At 32.8% G+C, this 22,175-nt stretch overlaps 2 protein-coding genes across 2 annotated transcripts in view; both read left to right on the top strand.

Moving 5' to 3' along the window:
- The window catches only part of LOC117683192 (E3 ubiquitin-protein ligase TRIM71-like), a 182,662-nt gene that overhangs the window by 95,027 nt on the left and 65,460 nt on the right, over positions 1–22,175 (top strand). The window lies entirely within an intron of this gene.
- LOC105334343 (tripartite motif-containing protein 3-like) lies at positions 406–8,148 on the top strand. The gene is made up of 4 exons (XM_011437740.4): positions 406–666; positions 5,031–5,160; positions 5,378–5,488; positions 6,308–8,148. Exon 4 carries the CDS (start codon positions 6,331–6,333, stop codon positions 8,002–8,004), a length of 1,674 nt encoding a protein of 557 aa, XP_011436042.3. The 5' UTR covers positions 406–666; positions 5,031–5,160; positions 5,378–5,488; positions 6,308–6,330; the 3' UTR covers positions 8,005–8,148.

Below are 22,175 nucleotides of genomic sequence, written 5' to 3'. Positions count from 1 at the left end.
AACCTTGAGCCAACACGGACCTCCATTAGATTGGAGGTAGGGTCAGGTATCTAGGAGGAGTGAGCATCGTCTGCTGACCGGTCACACCCGCCGTGTGCTCTTTGCAATTGTTGTAATCGGGAAAAAACGGAAAAGTCCGTAGACAATTAGGTGATTAATAATGGTCTAACAATTAGTAGAAAAACGTTAGTAAGCGAACTCGCGAATTATTAGATGATTATTTTATTTGTAACTTGAAAAATCGTTACATATGTAAATACATTCCAATTTCTTCACATTATTTAATGAGTTTGTGTCGGTATTAAATTTTTGTATACTCTTTAAATCTATATCTACATTATTAAGCCGTTTGGGTTTCACGGAACAAATAAATACAAGTTGTACGGACTGAAAAAGACAGGAGTCGAAATGACATATTGGGAAGAGTAGATATTAGGCACAGAAAGAGTGAAAGAGAGAAACAGAGTACACGGGTCTCCAGATAGATTTGATGTTAACGTCAACAACGTCTAACTTATTTACTTTGCGAAGTAAATAACAGGATTATGCCAAGATCACGTAGAACCTTTATGACCCAGATTTCTTAAACAAGTCACGTGATTTTAAGCAGGCACGGCCAGATCAGGAGGAGAGTAAGATGGAATGCCGCCATGTTGAGTTGGAGAGGTTTGTAGAGTCGTAGTTAACTATTTACGTATTATAATGTAATAGCAAAGTCGTCAAGATATGAAAGTTTAGATTGTACATGTTTGCATTCAACTTATCTCCAGTTGAATTTTGTAAAGATCAATATTTTGCATATGAACGGTTCAACTTCAATTCTATTTATATATTCCATAATTGCTATCATGTTTGTCTAGTAGAACTCTATCGAGTATCTTTATTTGTTACCCCTTTCACCTACCCGGAATCTTAAAGGAAGGTGACACAATCACAAAAAACACTGAACAAGTTTGATTGTGTATTATTAATTATACACAAAGTGTAATTATTTTGCATCACAAAATAACATGGGAAACTGTACATGTTATTAAATGTATACAACTGGAATTACTTTTCAAAAAATACACACTATTATGTACACATTTCTTTTATTGTGTATATTTAGTTTAAGTCGCTATTATTTCCTATGCAGAGTGATTTGCAAACCCAAGATTTTCACACCTGTTCAAGACGACAAAAGATGGGATCTAAATTGCAAATTATTTTATATAACCAAAAAACACCCCCTCCCCTTTTCTATCTTACAGAATGAGTTTCTTGATTAATTAGTGTCGCATATTGAGATATTCTCTTATTATGAGAGAGAGAGAGAGAGAGAGAGAGAGAGAGTGTTTAAGGCGTAATATTACGTACATTCATTTGAAATATACTAATATCATATATTCATAAAATCTACAAAAGAATATAGCACATTGTGGTTGAATCCAGCATGCAGTTCAGTCTGAGTCCACGTGTTACCCCTGTCAATCAAATCAACGTGCGAGGTGCAACATGTGTTCCTTCATAGATAAGGGAAAAAGTTTCATTTTAAGTAAGGAGAAAAGAAGTATACCTAATAATAAAGTATTCTACACTGTTTGTGATGTTTGATTTCAAGTAAAGAGAAAGGAAGCATGCCTAACAATGACGTTTTGTACATGTTTGTGATGTTTGATTTCAAGCAAAGAGAAAGAAAGTATACCTAACAATAAAGTATTCTACACTGTTTGTGATGTTTGATTTCAAGTAAAGAGAAAGGAAGCATACCTAACAATGAAGTTTTGTACATGTTTGTAATGTTTGATTTCAAGCAAATAGAAAAGAACTTGTCTAAAAATGAAGTACATGTATTTTACACTGTTTGTGATGTTTGATTTAAAGATTGATATACTGCGTTTGTGAAGTTTAATTCGTATACTTCTTTTTTCATAACTGAAAAACTCTCTCTCTCTCTCTCTCTCTCTCTCTCTCTCTCTCTCTCTCTCTCTCTCTCTCTCTCTCGTTAAGACTATGGACACAATAAACACAATGAACTTAATTTTGTTATTTATTTTGAATCTGCAGAGAACGCAAGTTCAGTTATATGGTACCAGTTTTAATGATATATATTATAGCTATTGTTAGCATTATATACAAGATTTTTTGTTAATTCTACCTTTTTTTCACGCACGACACTCTTATCAGCTTGTAAAATACACCGACTTCCCAAATCACTTGCGGGAGGGAACTGGAGGCAGCTGTTAAGAGAGATATGTCACCGCAGGAAATTAATTGATAATATGCAAACGATATACGACAGAGACAAAGAAGCACACCATGTTTATTCATTGAATCTCATAATTATTCATTATTGTGTCCACCGCTAGATGGTGCTTAAGGAATCCTCATTATTTGACGTCACGGGCATGACAATCACAATATAAAATGCAGTGGTGTAGCAGGTTAAGAATCAAAAGATGCGGAGGGGTGCAGCTGTAAAGAACACCATGCCTCTCCGTGGGAGATTAATTGATAATACGCGAACGATATACGGTAGAGACAAAGAAGCACACCATGTTTATTCATTGAATCTCATAATCATTCATTGTTTCGTCCACCGCTAGATGGTGCTAAAGGAATCCTCATTATTTGAAATCACAGGCATGACAATCACTATATACGGAGGCTGTTATACAGCCTCCGTCTAAAAATAGTGATGGCTGTTAAATTAAATTTGACCTACATGTATCTACTTCATATTGGAAAAAATGTATCAGATTTTGGATTTCCCAAATGTTAAAGCCCACAAAAATATGAAATCATTATTGGCAAAGAAAAGATTTTGTTTTGTCAATACATAATAAGTGCTAGTGATAGAGACTTAGTATTTATGACCAGATATGTAACCGGATCCTAAACAATAATTAAGTTTATTGGACTTATTAAAGGATTGGAATTAAGAGGTATTACCAGAAATATTAGTACATGTGAGCAAATATGTAAATTTCTTGAGGTCCACAAAATCAGGGGTCTACCTTAATCTTAATATTATCAAATCAAACATCTTTTAATTTCATTTTTGAGTGTGTTATTTGATATCATTTTGGTTTTTCTGTTTACTTTAAGCAACATGATATGTACGAGTTGTTGCATTCATCATTTGTCTGAATATAATACCACGCCATTTTAATGTATGCAAGACTTTAAATTGTGACTGAAATATAAATGAAAGAAATCATCGATTTTCATATTCAATTAAAGCTGAATCAATATTTTTCTACATAGTGTTCAAATTTTAGAAATGTATTAATCTCAGACTTCTTAAATTTTTTTAATATCAATGGGAATTTAATCTTTTCTTTAATAATTTATAACGATCATTTTAAGTAGTACTTTTTAGTTGTCTATGACTCATTCTCTGTTGACTTTGGGCTTTAATACCGATAAATCGGAAGAGTACTGTCTTTTGTTTTCTATATTTCAAACATCATTGGTACTTGGAGATAACCAATTTGGGGTTTTTTCTCAATCAAGCTTCGCTAATTAATAATCAACGAAAATTCCTTTAAAAAATCTGGAATTCATCTGGATTTTTTCAAATTTACAATCTTGCGCATGCGCATTACATTCACGCTAAATCACGGGAGGCTTTTTAGTTTATGTTTCCACAATATCACATTTGCATGGATAAACTCAGAAACGATAATACAAATACATGTAAATTTTCATTAAAAATTTGCTATATATTTTATTCATCAAAGGAAATACGGGAGGTAACTTTAACTCAGTGCATTAAATATGAAAAATCCTGAGAGTTCCAAATGTCAACATGGTGTGTAAATTTGAAGCGAGTAAAAAACGTTGGTGAAAAAGTTAGAGATATAAAATAAAATTATTTAAGTCTCTGGAAAAAGTGTTGAATTCTTCATTAATATGAATTAAATTTTTAGATGAAAGATATTTACAGCCTCAAAATAGTTTTTTATAAATGGTTTGACTGTTTTTTTTCAATGCAGCTGCATTAATTTTCTCCAAATTCGTTTTTCATCGATTCTGCAATTTGTTTGCAACATTAAAGGTATATAAAAGGCATTTCCCGAGACACATATTATTCTAACTAAGCAGATGGAGTTAAATTAATAGCATTATTGTAGTTTTAAATCTTGGTTATATACATGTAAATGTCAACAATGCGGTGTGTCGATGTATCTATTTCGTGAATGTCCGATATCATATGTAATATGTCAACCCGTGCACGCACGGGTCAAAACCTAGTTACAATAGCACATACAAAACTATATATGCGATACTTGTACAATAAAAATCTAACTCATCCTGTTCAAAGTTGAATAAGAAAAAAATATTGAGATAAATATTAAACTTTAGTTATTTAAATCAATGTTTTGGATCAGCAAGACTGGATCAATATAGATCACAGATGAGGTGGGCACCTGTTCATTTTAAACATATTTCCATCTTTACTTTTAACTGATATTGAGAATCTGTAATGAAGTTGTTGCTTATCTGACTGACAGGATGATAATTTGCTATTATCAGTCTCAGAATTTTCAGATTCAGTGTAATTTATGTACTTATTATTTTGATAATTTTCCATTACCGGTATCTTATGTACCCAAAATTTCTCACAAACTCTTATTAACCCACGATTCGACATGTATTCTTGTACACTCTATAATCTCACTTCTTTGTTTTCGGGTGAGGGTTCATACAGCTAGACTTTTCTATAAAATCATGTTTTTAATAAATTCACTTTAATCTGATGCTGATTCATTTCAAATTGAAGGCTCAAAAACATCTTTGGCAACAAATTCAGTATCCCCTGAAAAAAAAATTCTCGTTCATCGCTTTGTTTACTATGTAATCGATTGCTGACTAGGTCGTCTCTGACAAATAACACAGAGGTTTTTTTTTATCTCATTAAAGATCGGCAAAACTCGGAGATCGGCTGCAGCTGGGATTTCCAGCACACTTAACTGAGCTGTGTGTTCTTATCTTATACTAGTCGCTTGAGAAAATTGTTATGAACTGATTTATTATTTTTTTTTCAGAGAGAATGTATTTAGAAGAAAATTATACTGTGACACCTGTCCTTTAACCCAATGGGCTTATCAGGATCTATTATAATTGCTGTCCAAAGATATCCTTGCAGCACATTTGCTTTATTATCTAAGAAATAAGGTATGAGTTTTCATGGGCGTTACTAGTCCAAAATATCTGACATTTTCCTGGCTTTTTTAACGATTTTAATAATTTACTTGAAGAAAAACGTCAGAACCCGCGCAATTATGAAAGCTTGAATATAAATTTTTGTATTTCTAAAAAAAAAGTCTCAATCATTTTCTGTTTATTATGACAAGAATTTGACCTATATAGATATATCTTCTTCATTATACAGGTACAGGGTCTGTGTCATCTACCATACTATTCTGCCAGCCTGATCCATGCACAAGATTTCTGGTTGCACACACTGATTGAATCACCATTGATTGACTGAATGAAGAGACAGGTGATTTAAACTTAAAGGGAAATACAAGACAGATAAGTTTAGAAATTGTATAGCAAAGATTGGTTTTACAGTATTGTATTTTAGGTAATTTGAGTCTATGGGGAAGCCAATGGCCGTTGGATATGTGCTGTCCATTAACAAGTTTACTAGTACATTTTTAACTCTATCTTGAAAACTTAAATTCCCTATGCATTATATGCTGTGCATTAAACTTATGCATGTTGTATGCATTACATATAATATAATTGTGTGTCCTATAAAAAAATTAAAATGAATATAGGGTTTATATAATCCGAGGATTCTCGGATTAAGGTTTAGGCTCTGAAATGCAAAGATTGGATTCCCTGACAGGTCCATCTAAGAGCTCTGGTACTCAGGTGACCTTCAAGGCCTGTGGGTAATTTTTTGTTATTTGTTTGCCATTGTTCTGACAATGTTGTCGAGTTTTACTTGACCTTAGTTAACACGTGATCAAATCTACTAGGAAACGTTTTTGGACTTATTTACATTATTTGATAATCTTTGTGGGGGGGGGGGGGGTTAATATCTCACGAAAGTTTTTAAGTTAACCTTGTATTTATTTCTTAAAGGAATCCTGTTTTTGAAAACTATATTTGCGCCTAAAATAATCAGTTTATTTTTCTTTGTTATGTAAACAAAATTATTCTGTTGCGATTCTGTGAATCTTAAACAGAATTCGATTAGACTCAGCTGACTGTTAAGGCCTTAGGCTTCTTGTTTAACTTAAGTCTATATCTTGCATACAATTTAGATCCCACAATGAGACATTTAGTTTATTATCTTTGATTTTTTTTTCAGAACATAAATCAAAGAATCTGAGCATGGACCCCTCACGTAATTGGGCCCAGAATGTGTTACGGTGTCGTCTCTGTGAGACCCCAAGCCCATCTATGTACTGTGACATTTGTCACATACATCTCTGTAAAGCCTGTGTGGGGGAACATCTCTCTGATCTATCTAAAGAACACAAAGTGCTGCCATTTGAAAAGAGAGGATCTACTCCTAAGTGTCCAAAACATTCCACAAAACTATGTGTACTTTACTGTGAACAATGTGACATTCCTGTATGTACATTATGTGCTTCCTCTAAAGAACACTATGGCCATATATTTATTGAAATAACTAAAAACATTCACAGCAAGAAAGAAATCATTCAAAAAGATTTACAAGAACTAGAGAAATCCATTTTTCCTCAATACCAAGAGATTGCATCCATTATTCCAGTCCAGAAATCTGCTCTGAATGAAAACTCCCAAAAATTAACAACAGAAATCGACAGACATGGAGACATCTGGCACAGAGAAATAAACATGATTATACAAAAACTGAAATCTGATCTCAAAGATATGGTCACCAAACACCTGGACATCCTTAACAAACGAAAAGATGAAATAAAACATACCATTTCTGAAATAACACAGAGCATTGCTGATCTGAAGAAGTTACTAGACTCAAACGATGTCAGCCGTGTCTCTGCCTACAAATCCAGGAATGATGAATTCAGAAGATTGCCTCCTGAACTCACAGTGTCCTTACCAAGTTTTACACCTCGACATATCAACAAAGAACAGCTTTATCAACAGTTTTGTTCTCTGTCAGCGTTATCCATCAAAACAGAAGAATACTCCTACAAAGTAGAGTCTCCCGGTGCTGAGTCCTCTCTCCAGGACAGACCGTTTATTGATGAACCACGGATCATCACACAGATACACACCGAGTATGGACAATATACACTACGCAGTGTGTCCTGTCTGAGTGATGAGGAGATGTGGGTGTGTGGTAATGACAAAATCCTGAGACTGTACAACCTGAGGGGGGAACTAGTGAAGTCAGTACAAACCAAATCAGGGAACTATCCACTGGACATTGCTGTGACAATGAGTGGAGATTTAGTTTATACTGATTACTGGGATGGAACTGTGAACAAAATGAAGAATAAGAAGATAAAGACATTAATCAGACTACAGGGGTGGGTACCTCTCAATCTCTGTAGTACCTCCTCTGGTGACCTCCTGGTTGCCATGGACAGTGATGATAATGAACAATCAAAAGTTGTGTGTTACTCTGGCTCCACAGAGAAACAAAGTATTCAGTACGATGACAAAGGACAACCTCTCTATTCATCTGGTGAGTACAACACTAAATACATCAGTGAGAACAAAAACCTAGATATCTGTGTGGCTGACCGTGGAGCAGGTGCAATAGTGGTGGTCAATCAGGCCGGGAAACTCCGTTTTACCTACAATGGTCCTCCCTCTACTACCAAGGGATCATTTAGTCCACACGGCATCACAACAGACAGCCAGGGTCAGATCCTGATAGCAGACAGGTACAAACACCGTATCCACATCTTGGATCAGAACGGACAATTCCTCCGGTACATTAACAGCTGCAATTTACAGGAACCACGGGGTTTATGTGTAGACACCAGAGACAACTTCTTTGTGACCGAGTATGGCACATGTAAAGTGAAAAAAATACAATATTACATGTAAACAAACTGTGTATAATTATCTGTAAAATCAATATGGGTAGATAATTAAATATAAACGGTTGTGTTTATATACAAGGTAAACAAACCGTGTACATACATTGTATATAGATAAACTGGTCATATTTATTTTATAGCAAAAAACTATATTTACGTCATAATGTATGTTCATTAAAGTATTATTTGTATAGAATTATATGACCACATGCTATGTAAAGAAATGTGTATATATTCATATTGCAAATAGATAAAATGTTCATATTTATTATATGTCAGAAAACTTATATTTCACAATATATTTATATGTATGTGCATAAAATTATAATATGTATGCCATTATGTGACAACAAATTAACTGTGCTTAGATCTATTTTTTAGATTTGACTCTACTAAAATAATTCTTGTATGCAGAATATTACATGTACATGTGTCAAATATATTGTACATGAACAATTGACTGAAAACAAACTTGATTTACAAATGTACTCAATTGACTACTTATACATGTATTTAATTTGGACACTAAACTTTGTGCTTACATTTTGGTAAAACATTTGTGTTTTTATTTTTAAAATTGTAACTTTCAAGTTGGAAAACTGAAAAATTTAAAAGACAAAAATAAATGATCAAGTCGTATAATTTTATCAATGATATTTTCAATAAGCAAATTGATTAATTAATGACTTTGTGTGAGTTACTTTAGGAAACTTCATATGTAAAGTTTGGTTATTGGCCATCTTTAGATTCAATGTTTAAACATTAGGTCGGAAGAGAGGATGATTGTTTTTTAAAGTTGCCAGAGAAAAGTTTTACAAGATCACAAGTTTTTGGTGCCACAGCACAGCAGATATTTCTCGATAATACGATAATTTGTTTAAATAAAATCCAATTTTCATAAATTCTAGTAAAACAAGATATTTATTGCATCTTCATATTCTGCAATTAATGTTGATAAATGAGAATTTTGGCCTTCAAATGTATATTTGGATACTCATATTAAAGCCACTTATGATCTTAATCATCAAAAATCTTATAAATGTCTTTAAATATCCAGGCTTTTATATACATGACATATTAGCTGATTACAACAATGTTTACGAAATTGAAAGAAATGGGCACTAATTCTTGTCCTGAATTATCATTATCATGTCAAAGTGCATTATATCTACTAATCTTGAGCACGTCTCTGCAATTTATTAGGTAAATATTTTTGTCATATAAGGTGCATGATATCGACTCTAATTTCTGTTATCAATTAATCCCAACATAAATACTATTATGGGTGAATCATTTTAACAAAAAAATTATTATTTATAACGTGGGTAATTATTTCAATAAAAGTTAAATCCTAATAAAGCTACCGGATGGTTAAAATCAGTAGGTATTGTAAAACATATATTAAAAGAATAAGCCAATGACTATGAAAAGTTTTATATAGCAAAACTTGATATATATATATACATGTAGGTCATTGTAAAAAACGAACTTTTAAAACATAATCAACAATCGTAAAACGCACTTTGAGACTTGAATATAATCAAACGTGAAAATTTTGTTAGTCAGCAAATTCAAAACACATTTAAGTGTTTGCAAGTAAGTAATTATGTTTTAACAAATAATTAAATTGCATTTATGATATCCGTTACATTTATCAAATTACATATTTTAAACTCATGAGATTTTGATTAATACATCGTTTCTGTAAAGAAGTACTCCTGAGCCGGTGTAACGAAGAATATTGACCCGGGTTGAAAATTGACCCGGGGGCATTTTTCAACGTTGAATATTGACCCGAGGGGTCATTTTTCAACGTTGAAAATTGAGACCAAAATCGTGAAATTTATACGGTATGAGAATGATTTTTCTTAACTCTTTTGACCACGACACATTGAAAATTGATCCTGTTGAGAATTGACCCCAACTTCAAAGTTTTGATCTGAACTGGAACTTACTCTACACGATTTAAATGTAAAATCATGCACATGTTCGAAAGTTTCAGTTTTAAAATTTTCATGCTGTCCGATACATATGCGGACCTGGCTTATTTATTTTAGGTCTATTTGTCTGATTAATCGTTTAAATTTGATACTGAAAATATAATATTAATTTATTAATAAAATACTATGTAAATAAAGCTAAGAAGATGACCGTTTGTTTCAAAATGGAACGGGCAAGTCAGGCTATAATAATTTTTGACAGAACTGATTTTTATTCCCTCATGTGACAGAATTTAAAGTTTAAACTTGTCAAAATCTCTGATAAATAAAACTAACGAATATTGACTGTTCTCGTTACCTTTCAGGCAATTCAACCGAGAGCTTTAGTCGACAGGCACCTGACATTGTATGTTTTTCTAATAATAATAAAAAATATAACCTCTATACTGTTATATTAAGTAACGGGTATATATATTTATATTAAGAAAAAATGATATAACGTCAGGTACCTGTGCTTAATTTGAAGAAGTCAGAATATTTCCTTGTCAAAATAATAAATGAATGGTTGTCATATTTTTATCCAACAAGTCGTCAACAGTTTTTATTTATTTTATACGACTGAACAATAGTTTTTTCATAAACTTGCATGATAAACTATTTTTCAAGCACCATCCAACCTTTTTTGCATGTGCAAAGTCATAATTCTTTTAAAAAAATACAATTTATCTCTATTATTTTAAGTTTTCAATTCTATTGTTTACCTGTAAATTAGAAACGCAGGCAACTGACGTCATATATTTTCTCATAATTAAAAATAAATGCCCTCTACAGTAAAAATGTAAACATTCGATTTGAAAAAGAAGTCTTACATTTACATGACTGTACAGTCAGAGGATGGTTGATCTGAACATATTAATGGTACATATGAAAAGGCATGCAAAAAGTTGAATAGATAAAGATTTCTCAAGCATACTATTGATAGAGAAATTATGGTGGCATATCTCTGCCCCTTTTTTGCAAGTTATTTTTCTATCAAATATGTCGACATGCAAGATTAATATGTTGACATGCAAGATAACTATGTCAACATGCAACATAACTATGTTGACATGCAAGAAATTGCAATCAGAAATGAATTATACAAAATCTAAAAAAATCTCAAATATCGCCCACCTGTGACATCCACGATGCAAGATGCTACCTTTTTATGTCGACATGCAACTTATTTATGTTAACATGCAAGATAAATATGCTGACATGCAATTTATTTATATCAACATGCAACTTATTTACGTCGACATGCAACCTCTTTATGTCAACATGCAACTTACTTATGTCGACATGCGAGATGAATATGTCGACATGCAACTTAGTTATGTTTACATGCAAGATAAATATGTTGACATGCAATTTAAAAGTTGTTGTCAACATAACTTATATGCATTTTGACATAAATATGTTGCACGTCAACATATTTATCTTGCATGTCAGCATATTTATCTTGCATGTTGACATAAAAAAGTTGCTTGTCGACATAAAGAAGTTGCATGTTAACATCAATAGGTAGCGTATCTAGCATCTTGGATGTCACATGTTGGCGATATTTGAGATTTTTTATAACTCGTATTTGATTGCAGTTTTCTTGCATGTCAACATAGCTATGTTGCATGTTGACATAACTATCTTGCATGTCAACATATTTACCTTGCATGTCGACATAATTAATAGAAAAATAACTTGCACACAAGGGGCAGAGATATGCCACCATAAGAAACACTTGTTAAAGTTCGGCTTTTATCAGACCTAGACTGGAATATGGTGATGTTGTGCGGGGCAACTGTATCAAGAAACTCCGAAGTGCTTAAACATGACTGTACAAATTGAAGCAACCAGGACATTAACAGGGATGAGAGTTAATTCTTCTAAAATCATATGATATAGTGAACTTGGTTTGGAAACCTTATAATCTCAAAGGGATTAAGATAAACTAATTCTAGTCTGCAAGATTATAAATGGTTTAGCATCACAATACATGATAGATTTAATTCAGTCATATTTTTCAACTGTTCATGCATATAATCTTAAGTCGAATGACCTTTTTTACTCTCTACCACTATGTCGGACTTCTAATTACAATAGCTTTGAATAGTCTTCATGCAGTAACGAAAATTTCATAATCTATTTTTAAGTGAAAACTTAAAAATCAAAATATACCAAAAGCTTACAAACACTTCAGTTTAGGTAATATGAAAGAAAATATTATTTTACTTCAATTACGGAATAAAGTTAGTAATCTAAATGCTTACTTATTTAAGGATTTTTTAAATGATAAGAGTCGATGTTCATACTGTGGGACTGAATCTGAATGAAATGTGATTTTTTTTTCTTGGATGCCCAAGATACACTCAACAAAGAGACGAACTTTTTAAACAACTTATTGACATTAGTGTACCTTTTCATATTAAGTATATATTTTATGGTAGTTCTGATTTTTCATATAAATAAAATTGTAAAATTGTTTCACATGTTTATAGTTACAATGTATATTAAAGCTCCCAAGCGTTTTTGATTCTCTTAAGTTACAATACTTAAACATATTTAAGTATTATACATGTTTACTTACTTATTATATACGTGTAGTTCCCTTTTATTTACTGTTCTTTTCAAAAGTGCTGGATCATGAAAATCTCATTCTTATGTTTGTATCTCTGCAAGTATAAATGAAGGTGATAGGTTTGTTAATGTAGGTGTAAATGAACATGTCTACCAACAATATGTCTTACAATCATATATGGTAAATGTTCAGATAATTTTTGATATTCAAAAATCCTTTGTCTTATATACACAAAATATCAATAATATTCTGTCAACTAGTAATATATATATATATATTCTTATGATCATAGATCATTTTATAACACCACTTCTTGACTTTGTATGTTTGAAAGGGTCTACATACATGTAGACTATGTCTGTTATCCAATCCATTTGAATTTCAATAAAAAAACCGTTTAAATAAATTAATAATGTAGGTGCCTATGATGGGAAGGTCAAACATCTACTCCAACGCTGTTGTATGATCTTCTACTATATATTTCTATAAAAAATGTAATTTACCAATTTATTGACAAAATCAATTACTGTTAGTAAATATGTTAAATTTTTGTGATCAAAGCAATTTAGAAACTATTAAAGCAAAATTATTTTATGGTCATCTTTTAAAAATTAGGTTGCCCACTTTCTACCGATTCCATGAAGCAGAATTGTTTATGCCTAGAAAATGTGCGATTTGATGATATTAAGTTTCATCAGAAGTTATCCTAACGGAACAAATAAAACACTAAAATATATAGGCTTTCGAGATATATAGTTACTACAGCATTGTTCATGAAAGAGTACTTGTTAGCTTATCATCATTTTGTAAACTGCTTTGGCTGGATGGGTGTGAATATAAAATTCAGATAATCGCAGTTTTAACAAACTCAGTGGGTGCAAAAACAAAAACTCACAATATGACATAATGTAAATTTTGTATTTACACCCACCTTGAAATATTGCAATGAACAATATCAAAGTTTCAATTTACTGGGTGAATGTAAATCCACAATTAAACAATATGACGTATTGTAATTTTCTTAACCATTTATATTTGTACACTTATCCAGCGAGTTTAAAAAAAAGGAGTGTTATTGAATTGAATAGTTTAACGTGTAACCATGTATACAAATACATGTATTCTTAATAAACATCTTTTTTTAAATATAGATATCACACAAAACAGCAATACGCAAAAAGTTTATTATGAATAAAATAGTTATTACATATTTAAAGGCCTGGGATAATATGTGAATTCGAAAAAATAATCATTGAAGTCTCATTTTTCTCTTTTTTGCCCCCCCCCCCCCCCCCCCCAATTTGAACGATAAACATGTAAATCTAAAGAATGAATATGTAAAAACTGATAATTTTTTATTACATAAACTCAAGTTATAAATATTGATTCATTTATTTTTGCTTCTTTGCTGTTGAATTTTGAACCGGTTTCATGATCAAAATTCAAAGATGCGGGTCAATTTTCAACGGATTAGGGTCTTTATTCAACACCCTTCGTCTCAATATTCAACGTTGTAAAATGACCCCGGGTCAATTTTCAACCCGGGTCAAAATTCTTCGTTACAAGGGCTACAATTCCACAGGATCTCCGTAATGGTGCAAAATTAATGTTTTAATGCGGCTGACCTCGGTCTGAAAAGATCGATTTTATATTTGACTTCCTTTAGATAAAATGATTTTTTAATTCAGGTTGAACAAATTAACCGTATATAAATCAAAACCAGATAAAACACATCAGCATGTTTACCAGTCGTCTTTTTCAGCAGCCATGACACTTCTCGCATGATTTTATGGGATGTACGCTTGGAGTTTTGATGGGCTTGATAACGTGAATGTCAGTGTAAATAATCGATTTTACCTCGTTATATCACTAAAACATCATTTAAGGAAATGGTATATAATGGAAAATTCATATTTACCGCGTTAAGTATGTTTAAAATATGGGAATTCCTATATTCAGTTCAAGATCCGCTCCTGAATTCTCATTGGCTGTCCCAAAATAAAACCGATGTGACGACGAAAAGTGACCCCCGTAGAATATTGACCGAGGGTCAAAAATGACCTATTCAGTGTTAGAATACTTGGATTACATCGTAGAAATAATGGCCTTAGGGTCATATTTCTCCGTGTGGGTTGTAGAAAAATGACTCCGTAGAATATGGACTAAATTTTATTACATATTCTATGTTTACTTGTTTTGGGTCCATTTTTTTCCATAGGGTGGATACAGGGATATTTGTACGGTGATGGGGGGGGGGGGGGATTACATTGCCTTCTTGGTGCTTGGTTTTTTTTTATCGTTTAAACTTGTGCGAATAAGCCGCTTTAGCTCGCTTTTCTGATCACTTGTCATTGCCGTTCGTCATTATTTTCAGTTTGTTTTTTAATTTTTAAAATGAAAAAGAAAAGATATATGTATAAATTTCCTTTACCAAAGTACATTGTTCAACCATGACTGGATAGGAACAATATCAATCTAAACGAAAAAAAATCGTACTTATTGTAAACAGGAACTGATACCTGTAAATTTACATGTACTGGGGAGAGAAAATTATTCATCATGGTCTCTATCACAATAAGATATTAACTATTTACCATTGGTCAGAAATAGACACATAGTCATCTCATCACATACGTGAAATCTGAAAATTTTATCCGGGTGGAGGTGGAGGTGGAAGTCGAGGCCTATTATAGGTAAATTTAATAAGTGACCTTAATAAGTTTGAATTCCTCATCCCTTAGATCCGCGATCGATTGCATGCTCCATCCCAGTTGGACATTTTTCACAATTATTTTTTTATTGTTACAACAGGCTTAAAAAGAATGTATTTTAAGTATGCAATGCTTGATTTTAAAATCATATAAACATTACCAATCCCAAAACTTTGAATTTAGACGAACACAAGAAACAGAATACTTTACAAATGATAATGCATGAATTTAAAATCGATATCTGTTGTACATGTAAGCATTTTATTGTTTAAATAACTCTGGCACTTAAAACGACATTTGAATCAAGTAAATAATACGGACATATCCTTACATAACTTTAAACTTTACTTGGATTTCTCATATAAGTGTCCCAGACAATCATACTCATTTTTAGCAGTTTCTGTTACCTATCTCGAAAAGTGATCTCTAACTGAGTGGCAATAAAGTATAACATCGATTGAGATATATTTGTTGATAAGTAAAAACGAGATAAAAGAACTGATGTAATTTTAAGGACCAGATTGCACAAAAATTTATACATACCGAATTCACAAATCATAAGAGAATATGACTTGTTATTCCTAATCATATCCTACTGTTTACTAGTAATTGTAAACGTTGCAAACTTATGTACAACTTATTATTAGATAAAAAGAGAGAAACATGCACATCTAAATCTAAATTGCGAGAAAAGGCTCATAACTATGCACAAGAAACATGGATCAAAATTTTTTAGTTAAACATTTACACTTTAAATCTTCACAAGAATCAAAATTACATTGATTACAATTCCAAATTCTTCATAGAATATTTCCGAGAAATAGATATCTTTTTAAAACAAAAAAAAAGCAGAGTCTCCTGTGTGCACTTTCTGTAAAATAGATTGTGGGAGTATTTATCATTTATTTTATGAATCTACTGTAGTAAAAGAATTATGGACTGTTGCTAAAGAATCGATTTTGAGACAGTTTGATTTGTTGATAACAATTGATAAACAATCAGGTCTTTTTTAGAAAATATACAAATAGAGAAATTTATAAATGTATGTTTTAACTTGGTAGTTCTTATTGTGAAGCAATATATCTTTTCTCGTAAATATAAAGGAAACGCAAATCCAAACATACATGAATTAAAAACTGTCATAACAGAAAGGCTTTTGACCGAAAAATATAGGAGTACGAAAGCTATCGCGAAAATATGTGATAAGCTGAAGTACTGTAGTATAATATTTGTTTCTTTATTGCGTTTTTTTTTTTCTCTCTCTTTTTTCTTTATCCTCTTTCAAGTGAATATGGTTTATATATTATATAACAAGTAAACAATGCCCATACCCCCCCTCTCTCTCTCTCTCTCTCTCTCTCTCTCTCTCTCTCTCTCTCTCTCTCGCAAAATTTACTTTTAATACACAAGGACTGTACAGTATCAAATAGTCAAAAGTTCTCCAAAATGATTGAAGTCACCATCAACGTGTTGCATATTGCATACAGAAAGTTGGGAAAGGGGGGGGGGGGAGGCGGGGTTACAGCACTGCAGTGTACATGTACTTGACGGTTCGTTATAAATCTGATTAGTTATAAAGTTTATTTAAGGCAAACGCGGGCATGTTAAGGCTTCCCGATGGATTTTACAGCGATATGTAGAAAGTCACTTGTCAGTACTTCATACGATATGACGTCATAATTAAATTTGACGTCACGATCTGCATTCCTGTCGATAGTTCTCAGGAAATGTATCTCAACGTTTAAAGTGAATTATATCAAACCAGTATAATACCGCACATGTCCTTTACATAGATGCTGCTGTTAATGCTAGACGTACAGAATTCATTCATTTAAGAAATGAAGATAATAATTTTTCTATTGATCGACGTATCATTTAATATTTATTCATTTGATGAGATATCGGCGCTTCTGATTGGTCGAAAAATTTCTTTGATACCTGCATCAATAAAATTTTTGCCGGATCTACTTTTCTCAACTGTTCTGATCTAACACTATTTATAGAACGGGAATTTCCAAGATAAACACTGTCAAGAAAAGTAAAGTTGTGTCTGTTTTATTGTCAGCAAACAAAATGCAACCTTGTGAATATAAAAAATTGAAAGTTTAACCTTCAAAAATAAACAAAACACATTATTTGATTCACGAAATAGAAAATTAAGCGTCTTCTCACGATTTCGTCTGCTTGAGATCAATCAACATTTACAGCGAGGCTGGCTGTTCCTTTTCCAGGAATATTATAACGAACATATAGGCCTATAAACTTTCAAGGTAACACTGCTGTTCAAATTTGGTAACGATAATTTTTAAATTTACACACGTACATGATCGGTCATCAGAATAAGCGTCGTAAAGAAAAGCTATGAGTGATGCATCAACTCCTTCTGCGCATTCCAAGCGGCTAATATACCATTTAAGTACATCACTGGCTATCTAGTTACCACAACGTTTACAAAAGTCGCTTATACATACTATTCTCTGTCGACATATCAGCTATTTTCATCCACGATCGCCTTTCCTTGGATGGTTATGTCCAGTTGCATATTCCAGCGATCTCACATGAAAACTAGTTTTATTACGAGTTTTTCTGCACAGTGAATAATATCACAAGCTATCGCATGTATTTTCCTTTCGTTTTCAATTCAGCCGGTTCAGATTTTAACTCACTATTTGTGTTTAATCCTTTAATTCAGCTCAGTAGCTCTGCATCAGCTGAGGCGCATCCATTTTGAATATTGTTGCTGTTGTTGTTTTTTATTCATACGCGCCGCTTCATTTACATTATTTACATTTTTGATCAATGACACATCACATTTTTTTATTTGAAAATGTTTTATTAAATGATAAGAAATGAAGATAATAATTTTTCTATTGATCGACGTATCAAAGAAAAAATTGACCGGAAAACTTTTTCATCAATGCGCTACGCGCATTGATGAAGTTTTCCGGTCAATTTTTTCTTTGATACGTCGATCAATAGAAAAATTATTATCTTCATTTCTTAAATCAAAGAAAAAATTGACCGGAAAACTTCATCAATGCGCGTAGCGCATTGATGAAAAAGTTTTCCGGTCAATTTTTTCTTTGATACGTCGATCAATAGAAAAATTATTATCTTCATTTCTTATCATTTAATAAAACATTTTCAAATAAAAAAATGTGAAGTGTCATTGATCAAAAATGTAAATAATGTAAATGAAGCGGCGCGTATGAATACAAAACAACAACAGCAACAATATTCAAAATGGATTCGCCTTCAGCTGATGCAGAGCTACTGGGCTGAATTTAATGGATTAAACACAAATAGTGAGTTAAAATCTGAACCAGCTGAATTGAAAACGAAAGGAAAATACATGCGATAGCTTGTGATATCATTCACTGTGCAGAAAAACTCGTGTTAAAACTAGTTTTCATGTGAGATCGCTGGAATATGCAACTGGACATAACCATCCAAGGAAAAGCGATCGTGGACGAAAATAGCTGATATGCCGACAGAGAATAGTATGTATTAGCGACTTTTGTTAACGTTGTGGTAATAAGATAGCCAGTGATGTACTTAAATGGTATATATCAGCCGCCTTGAATGCGCCAAAGGAGTTGATGGATCACTCATAGCTTTTCTTTACGACGCTTATTCTGATGACCGATCATGTACGTGTGTAAATTTAAAAATTATTGTTACCAAATTTGAACAGCAGTGTTACCGTGAAAGTTTATAGGCCTATATGTTCGTTATAATATTCCTGGAAAAGGAACAGCCAGCCTTGCTGTAAATGTTGATTGATCTCAAGCAGACGAAATCGTGAGAAGACGCTTAATTTTCTATTTCGTGAATCAAATAATGTGTTTTGTTTATTTTTGAAGGTTAAACTTTCAAGTTTTTATGTTTATAAAGTTGTATTTTGTTTGCTGACAATAAAACAGACACAACTTAACATTTTGTTGACAGTGTTTATCTTGGAAATTCCCGTTCTATAAATAGTGTTAGATGAGAACATTTGAGAAAAGTAGATCCGGCAAAAATTTTATTGATGCAGGTATCAAAGAAATTTTTCGACCAATCAGAAGCGCCGATATCTCATCAAACGATTAAATATTAAATGATATTAAAAACCCGTATCAAATATTCGGCAGTTTTAAAGCTTCGTTTTAAGTAATAGACTATTTATAAACTAGTGGTTTGGAGACTCTCCCTGTTACTTGTAAACAAACGAATGAAGAAATTTTAATGCATGTTAAGCCAGCTTGGCGCAGGTGAAAGATCAACACAATTTTAGAATATTTTACGTAAAATTGGTAGAGAATATAAGTACCAATGTGAATCGTGCTTGGGAAACCTACGCATTTACCCCAATTTTTTGTAAATCGCTTTTGATTGGTAAAAATGTGCAATTTTTTGATGATTTTGTGGAATGTTTCAACAATATCTTTCATAAACGAAATATCTGTTTCTTTCCCAAGCAAGAACTTCAAAGTTTATGACTTAACAAAGGATTTTTCATAAAAATATGTATGATTTAATGTCATTAATCACCTGCGCCGATGCGATTTAAATAGATCATTTGCAATATTAGGATTCGCCCGTCACGTGATTACAAAGTACATATGACGTCACAAAAATGCATCAAATATAATGTTTAACATCGGTGTCAATAAATGTAACATAGATTTTAAGAAATACCCCCGGTCAAAGTAGTTTTGCGATGATTTAAATAATATCGTTTTCAAGCCGTATTTTAGCATCGGGACGCCTTAACATTGCTGCGAAATGCATCTGTCAGGTAAACACCATTCGGTCTTATATAATGTCATTTGTGAATGACTGCAACATTGCATTCTCCAGTAATTTGATGCAGAGATGCCATTAATTATAACCTTATGATTAGAGTAGAGTTTCATGCATGTGTGTATTTAGGAAACAATTTATGAACTTCAATATCAGTACATTGAACAACGTAAAACATTTTAAGACCTTTACTGTAGGTTGGATTGAATACATATTGGTCTCTGCAATTATTTTTTTCTCAAACAGGTATATTTGATTTAGGTATTGGCCGATACTGAGAGCAGTCTGACTTATATTACAATGTAAATACTATGGCAGTATTACATTCTAATATTACTTTGGAATTCAAAGGAAGACTTCATCAAAATCTGTTATGTTTCAATAGAATTATCACTGTAAGACACTAAAAGCCATCTAGTGTGATGATTCATGTATATTGCACTTAAATCAGTAACATTCAATAAAATCATCAAATATGTAAATAAAATATGAAATTAAAATAAAGGCCAAAATTTTTTGTACAGGCCAAATTGGAGGTCAGGCCAAAATTTTGGGTCAAGCCAAACTTGAGACATAAAGTCCTCATTTAAAAAAGTGTTTGTTTTTGTTTATTTGTATTCCAGCTTTTAATTACAAGAGCTGGCCACTTTGTTGATGGTTAAAACAACGCGGCTGAATTCCAAACCTCTCCTCCCATGGTAACATTTAAGTTTACAAGTAAATAACGATGCTAACTGCCTGTACTTACACAACTTTATTGAACATATAATGGCGGCGATGCAGAGTTTAAAGTTAAGGTTATCAGACATTTAGAGAAACGTTAGTGCAATCGTGATAAATTTACACGCGAGGTTCTGTCTTATATGTACCTGCGGGATAAGTCTGTTGGTGTGACATATTTTGTTTGGTTGTCAGACATTCAGTATAGCTAAATAGATCAGATACTAAAAAATCCGCTTTATTTGTCAAAATTTCATATCTGTCTTCTGGGTCTTTTCTTCTAAAAATATGCAATAGGTAGTCATTAAGTTTATGTTTGTCTATTAAATCACCTACTATGATAATGAAGCGTATTCAGCAAAGCGAGCATTATGCAAAGAGAGAGCGCGTGCGAGCACATCTTAATGCAGATACCTCGGGGAGGGGGGGGGGGGGGCTTAAAAGGTTTAGCGAAGGGGCTGCACAAGGAAAGCTGACAAGTACTTCAAGATAAACACAGACATCGCTTTGTTCAAAGTGATGTTATATATGTAAAAGGGTAAAACGGGAGGCGCATACTTAGTTCTGTCTTATCTTTCATATGCTTTCGCTGCCCCCACCCCCCCCCCTTCCCCACCCCCGCGGACATTCACCAAACATGAATGCATGAATGCTAAACGTATCGCCTTTAATTTCTACATGTAGTTTATCAGTGAGGTCAAAATTCTATGGGGTCAGTTTTCAACGTGTTGGTGGTCGTAAATCTACAGGTCTGGAATGGTTTTCTACTGTAGAAAAAGGACCCTACTTGTCATAGAATACTGACCCTGGGTCAGTTTTTCCGTAGAAATTTGACCCCCAGGTCAATATTCTACGGGGGTCAATTTTCGTCGTTACACCGGTCAAGGTCAGTAAACATGACGGACAAATTCAACTTTCGCTGGTGACATACACGAAAAATAACCGATATATGGACTATACTTGATATTTTTGGATTAATTTATGCCATAGACATCTACAACGTTTGAGTTCAGGTAAGAAATGCAAATGTTATTGTCATTTATAAACGATTTTGAGACGAAATCGTTGCGAGAGCGAATCACTCCCGCACTTGCACCATTACGGAGATCCAATGGAGTTGTAGCCCTTCCCCCCCCCAAAAAAAAAAAAGAAATCGGGAGAGGGCTAACATTATTGCAGCTATGTCCCATGGTCTGTTCCCTTCTTTGGTTTGGACTGAGTTGAGTAGTTGCCCCCGGAGGTTGTAGAGTTTCATGCTTTTATTCTCAACACACGTCCAAACACATGTAATCTTCATCATTCAGACAGGACACACTGCGTAGTTTATTCTGCCCATATTCAGTATTTATATCTGTGATGACCTGTGGCACGAGCGATTTGTTAAGGAAAAGAGGACTCCAGCACCTAA

Source organism: Magallana gigas, chromosome 4, assembly GCF_963853765.1.
Source record: "Magallana gigas chromosome 4, xbMagGiga1.1, whole genome shotgun sequence".
In the NCBI taxonomy this organism is placed as follows: Eukaryota; Metazoa; Mollusca; class Bivalvia; order Ostreida; family Ostreidae; genus Magallana; species Magallana gigas.
This window is presented reverse-complemented; position numbering and strand designations above follow the sequence as displayed.

Excerpts from the sequence above, each read along its gene's own strand:
- LOC105334343 (XM_011437740.4), top strand. The coding sequence starts at position 6,331 with ATGGACCCCTCACGTAATTGGGCCCAGAATGTGTTACGGTGTCGTCTC.